Source organism: Drosophila subpulchrella, chromosome 3L, assembly GCF_014743375.2.
Source record: "Drosophila subpulchrella strain 33 F10 #4 breed RU33 chromosome 3L, RU_Dsub_v1.1 Primary Assembly, whole genome shotgun sequence".
Taxonomy (NCBI): Eukaryota; Metazoa; Arthropoda; class Insecta; order Diptera; family Drosophilidae; genus Drosophila; species Drosophila subpulchrella.
In genome coordinates, this window is record NC_050612.1 from 16,501,532 (window position 1) to 16,507,034 (window position 5,503).

The following is a 5,503-nucleotide window of genomic DNA, read 5'->3' on the forward strand; positions in this document are numbered from 1 at the left end:
GCACACAGCCCCCTTTTCTATTGGGTTTAACAGTTTTATTTGCTCTCAAGAAACAAAATGATCTTAAACAGTCCAATCTTTAAAGCACAGTCTACCAAATGAAAAACCAACTAGGCCCCCGCTAAAGGGGGGCATTTACCGTAGATGGTCTTCCAGTTGTTGGGATGGTTGTAGCCCAGCAGGATGGGCAAGTGCAGGAACAGCGTGATATGTTCGCCTTGTATCGATGTGGACACCTTGACCCACTTGCGCAGCCACTCGATCATGGCTTCGCTGCTGAGGCTGTCGGGATTCAATCCGCGCAGATAGCAGGAGTAGCGCAGAGCCTCCGGGGTCAAGTTGTGGACGCCTCCCTCGCGGGTTATGGCCTGGTCCATGTAGTGGACCAGAAAGGCGTGTTCGTGAAGGCGATGTCGCTTGAAGATGCTGCTGGGCAGGCCATGAAGGTTGACTAGGTTTCTCTACAAATAAGTGGATTAGGCACTGGCATCCTCCATTTGTCTTATTAAACCTACAACATGCTTCCTTGACATCCCCAGCAGGGAGTAGGGTCCATCGGCGAATATGTCCTTGACATCGATGAGCATCTCTGGCGTGGGGTGGGTGCCGCTACCCAGCTGTCCCAAGATATCAGCGAAAGCCGAGTGCTTGGGATGAGCGGCGGTCGCTTTGAGCTTGGCCTGCAGGCAGCGAAAGACGTCCTTGTTGTTGCACAGTCGCCGCTTCATGTAGTAGCTCTGAAACTCGGAGCGCTGCTGCGAGGTCCAGAAGTGGGCAGTGAGAAAGGAGCGGGGGTAATAGAAGCTAAGGAAGATCAGTCCAGATTAGCCACGATCATTAGCAAATGGATAACAACTTACACGAGAGGAAAGAATGCATAGCCCACCATGGGCAGGGAGCAGCCAATTAAAGCCGGGGCCACCTTCATCATGTCCCGCGGCATCTGCATGTACAGCTCCAGCTCCTGACGATTAAGGGCTCTGATTCCCTGGGGCGAATCATTGGCTATGCGGGCAATCTTTAGGAAGCGCTTCATGTCGCCAAAAAAGTCCTTGACACCATCGAAGAACACCCGGTACAGCTGCATGGCCTTCGGGAAGTTCTTTTCGAGCACTTTGTCATAGTTCTTGACATAGTTGAAGTAGCGGGTGAATATGTAGTCCTGCATATTGTCCCGCATCTGATCCCTCTTGGATTTCACGGTGTCCAGCTCTTTGCGCTTCTCGTCCTCGGGCGCTCCTTGCGGCGGCTGCGGGGAGGAGGTGCTGCTGGGCTTCTGGACCTTTGGCTTATCGGTCGGCTTGTTGGCATCCCAGCCCGTTTCGTAAATGACCTTGCCCACGCTGGTTATCTCGGCAGCCACATTTCGCTTGATTTGCGCCGGCGGGGCCGCGGCTTCGGGCTTTGTTGCGTAGTTTCTGCTATCACTGGGTAATTGAATTGTAATTGATTGATTGCGAATTGGGGTCAGGCTTTCGTTCTCACCTGCTGCACAGGTGTAACAGTGGCCGGCGATCCCGGGGCCAGCAGTTGGCCGGAACCGAGGCCAATCGGGCCACGCGCAACGCCAACGCCATTCTGGAACTGCAAGTGCCAGCCAGAAACCAGGAAGAAGCGCCTTGTTACGCAACCGCCGACTCCAATGCAGGAGTTGCTGGCCCACAAAAATAAAAAATCAAATCCAATTGGAGCGATTCCGATTTACTTCTTTCGAACAGCTGTTGCCTAGAGGTGGCCAAACATCGATGTTTCGCAGGGCATTATCGATGTCCTTCCATCTCTAACTGCGCATAAGATGAATTTATTTTTTAAATTAATAATTAAGTTATTATATACTAAATTCTTGAGTTGCTGAACTGTTGAAAATTCAACAGAAAATTTCAGCAATGAAGGGAACGACCCTAAAAGTTCCCTGTTGAAACTTAAATTTTGTCACATTGTCAAATTGCCTGGCTGTGTTTACCAAAGATTATATTTAAAATTAAAGAAAATTCCGAAAATAAGCCAAAAAACTAAGCTATTAGAACTGCTAACAGGATATCCTTTATTATTTAGGATATCAGATATCCTTTATTAGCATATTTTATACGTTGAATTGGTGAAATTTCTGAAAGTTGACTGATTAAAATTCAACGGTTTAGGGAATACCCTATCTATCTCCCTTTTTACTGACACTTACGGTGGCTTACGTTTTGCTGACACTTACGTTTTGTGTTCACGTTTGGACTCCAAACTGCGGTGCGAAAGCGTAAAAAGGGGAGTCCCAGCACAAGCGAGCACCAGTCGAGTTTCTGAAGCGTACTAGAAAGTTTAACTTGAGAATAATAAAGAATAAAAATAAGAATAAATCGTGCAACCATGAGTAACCAGAATAAAATCAAAGACATTTTGAAGAACTTGCAAATTTCTGACGAAGATCGTTGTGACTACCTTATGGACGCTATAGATATTCAAAACCATGTGATTGAGAAGCTGAAAAAGGAGGACTCAACTTTTCGAAGTGCCTTTGACGGCCTGAGCCTATCTGGTATGTTTAGTTTAAGCCTGTAAATGTTTATATCTATAATTTTCTATCAACCCCATTAGGAAGTTACTTGGATCGCGTCAAGTTGAAGACCCCCGATGAATTTGATTTGCACATGAAGCTCAAGTTCCCATTCCAAATCACCCCGGAACGAGATGAAAAAGGGTTTGTCTTGCTGTATGCACCTGGAGGAAATCATTCGCCGATCGTGTCTGGTAGCTATATTTGTCGCCAGGATCTTCAGGGCTGGTTGCGTGGTATCTTCAAGAAGGTGTTCAATCCAACTCTGTGTCTTGAAAGTAGCAGGACTCGCAATACATATACTGTGTCGTATACATTGGAGGGATACGGCTGCGCCCATTCGATTGAGGCCAAGTGTGGAAATCGCATTATATCCTTTGATCTAGTGCCGGCTTTCGAGTTTAAAAATTCTCAGTGGCCGTTGGCTGCTCCACCGATTTCGTATCAGGTGCGTAGCGAACATCCCTGGTTCGCCATTCCGCAGAAGAAATCGAGGAGCTCCGACGATCGCACTTTTATGGTTTGTGCCCCCCACTGGGAACGGGAAGTGATGAAGGGCTCTTACAATATGAAGAACGTTTTGCGCCTCATGAAGGGATTACGCGATGCTAATTACACCGATTTCCCGCATTTGTCCAGTTACATGCTGAAAACCGTGCTTCTTCATGAACTCGGAAGTGTTAACTGGCAACGCGACGAAGGTCCTTTATTGGTGGAGATGTGGGGTAAATTGCTACATCGCCTCAAAACTGGCAGACTGGATTTCTTCTTAGCCGATGGCCACAATATATTTGATCGTCTAAACGAACGAGAACTAATTACCTGTTGCCATAACGCAACCATTACTTACGGAAAATTACAACAATACTACTCCTATAACAACGGTTCTGAGTTGTATAACCTGTTTAAAGAAAACTAATCATCTATGCATTTTATAATACCAAAATGTTTTTCTTTATTTCAACAAGAAGCATGTGTATTTCATTGTATTTGGTCGTATTTCAATAAAAAGTATACATATATACCCTGATAAAAATATTTCCAGCTTTCGCGTATTTTGTCTTTCTAGAAGGAATTGTGTGCAGATAAGGGAAAGCTGATGAATCAAGCAAAATAAGCAAAAGTATCTTATAAAGTCTTTCGAGCAGAACAGAACTGAATAAATAAACTAAAGGGTCTGGTTTATTTTGTCTTTCCGGTACAGATAAGAAAAAAGTGCTGAATCAAACAATAGCAATATTTATACTTCCAATGATTCTCAGTGGTGTACTATTTGTTTACTGAGTTATTTAATAGTACCGAGAAGGGATTAGTCTGGCAATAAACTATCTTTCATGATTTCAAGTTGCCTATGCCTGGGCCCTGTATTCAGAGGTCTTTTTAAAATTCTCCTATTCTTTCTATTACTCTAGTTAACAGCTAAAAAAAGTTCATCTTTAAAACCAAGTTTTCTAGACTAATATGTCTTTCTTGTGCACAGGTACTACTCGAAAAATTTTCCAAGGAATCGTTTTTGCTTGATTAAATAGACTCAAATTATCTAAACGATTGACAGTTGATACAATTCTGGATATACATACGGTTACTCGTAGAGTAATGGCAATATTAAATTCGACGAAAGATATGTAACAGGTAAAAGAAAGCGTTTTCGACCCTATAAAGTGTATATATTCTGATTACTCGGAAACTATAAAAGCTAGAATTTGGCATGCAGATTCCAGAGATTCTTGAAAATCGCAAGTGTATTATTTCGCTTATGCTGGGACTCCCCTTTTTACTATGACTCGGTCGGTTCCCTGCAGTTTCTGCATCACGAAGTCGACTGCGACGTCGGCAGAGCCAGCAACGCCGGCAGAGCTGGGCGCAACTGCGGCAAAGAGACGCGCTCTCAGTCGGGGTCCGCAAAGAGAATGCACAAAAAGTACTTTTGGGCTCTCCCTCTCTCGCCATGTCTGTGATGGAAAAATGCGGGTGAAGGCAAGGAGGCTCAGCAAATAAAATGTATAGACTTTTGTGCGCCCTTGCCTTTTAAATAATGCGACATTTTTTCGTAAATGTTAAAGCAACCAATTAAAATTATAGGTTTGGGTTTTAAAATATTTGTGTTTCTTAAAAAAATGTATATGTTTATTAATATTATTGAAATGAAATTTTAAAAATATATTTTTATATAACGATGGGCATAGTCGGATATGTCTATAAATACCCTGCATTTTTATGCAAGCAGCATAGACCTAGGACATGCCTATGTTAATTTAAGCACTCATTTTCATACAAATTGTGCGTTAATTGAGCGCTCAGTGATGAACTTTGTGCAGTGGTTGAGTGCTCAATAAGCGCTGAATGGTACTGCAGGGTTTGTTTACCCCAATACTGGGGCAACATTTCTCAAAGGCTTTGCAATAAACTTCAAAATGGTGCCAAAAGACCAGGTTTTCCAATGATACCACTTCAATGTGATGACTCTTTATTTATAGCTGCTATGTTCAACCAAAATTTTTTTACTATCATTACCCTCTCCCTTTTCTTCTCCTATTTTTTATGTTATCCACTCTCGTTCTTCTCTGTTCCTACTTTTATCAAGGTCAAGAGTGCAATATTTTTAAATCAAGGCGCCAAGTGTTCTTCCTCTTCGTGAACATGAGTCATATTTTTCCTGATCTGGTAACACCAACATCGTGGGATGAGACAGCATTTTTTCGGTCTGGCAACGCTTGATTCTTTTAATTTCTGACAAATTTTAAAATATGGTTTGTGTCTATACTAAATCAAAACGTCATGAATACCCCATACTTTTGACTTACAACTTAAACTTTTTAGCGTATAAGACGGCTGTCGCCATCTGACGGAATTCGTTAAAACTTAATTACACCTCAAAGAGCTTTTTGAGTCGGGTTCATTTCCGGGCTAATATTCGCCGCATTCGCCGTGTTCGCCGTATACTGGCGCGTGGGCTGT

General features: G+C 43.1%; 2 protein-coding genes across 2 annotated transcripts; one reads left to right on the forward strand and one right to left on the reverse strand.

Moving 5' to 3' along the window:
- Nucleotides 1-13: 13 nt before the first annotated feature.
- Nucleotides 14-1,736, reverse strand: LOC119555592 (LETM1 domain-containing protein 1). The gene is made up of 4 exons (XM_037867083.1): nucleotides 1,486-1,736; nucleotides 861-1,427; nucleotides 516-804; nucleotides 14-461 (listed from the first exon to the last, which is right to left on the reverse strand). Exons 1-4 carry the CDS (start codon nucleotides 1,575-1,577, stop codon nucleotides 111-113), a joined length of 1,299 nt encoding a protein of 432 aa, XP_037723011.1. The 5' UTR covers nucleotides 1,578-1,736; the 3' UTR covers nucleotides 14-110.
- Nucleotides 1,737-2,262: 526 nt separating this feature from the next.
- Nucleotides 2,263-3,583, forward strand: LOC119553193. The gene is made up of 2 exons (XM_037863443.1): nucleotides 2,263-2,527; nucleotides 2,587-3,583. The coding sequence occupies exons 1-2, from the start codon at nucleotides 2,359-2,361 to the stop codon at nucleotides 3,462-3,464; spliced, it is 1,047 nt and encodes a 348-aa protein (XP_037719371.1). The 5' UTR covers nucleotides 2,263-2,358; the 3' UTR covers nucleotides 3,465-3,583.
- Nucleotides 3,584-5,503: the final 1,920 nt, after the last annotated feature.

What these genes read in the sequence shown, in the direction of transcription:
- LOC119555592 (XM_037867083.1), bottom strand. Translation starts at nt 1,577, where the DNA reads ATGGCGTTGGCGTTGCGCGTGGCCCGATTGGCCTCGGTTCCGGCCAAC. An exon ending in TATGCATTCTTTCCTCTCGT is followed by an intron (nt 805 to 860) that starts GTAAGTTGTTAT and finishes GATCTTCCTTAG; the next exon opens with CTTCTATTACCCCCGCTCCT. An exon ending in GGATGTCAAGGAAGCATGTT is followed by an intron (nt 462 to 515) that starts GTAGGTTTAATA and finishes ACTTATTTGTAG; the next exon opens with AGAAACCTAGTCAACCTTCA.
- LOC119553193 (XM_037863443.1), top strand. Translation starts at nt 2,359, where the DNA reads ATGAGTAACCAGAATAAAATCAAAGACATTTTGAAGAACTTGCAAATT. An exon ending in TGACGGCCTGAGCCTATCTG is followed by an intron (nt 2,528 to 2,586) that starts GTATGTTTAGTT and finishes CAACCCCATTAG; the next exon opens with GAAGTTACTTGGATCGCGTC.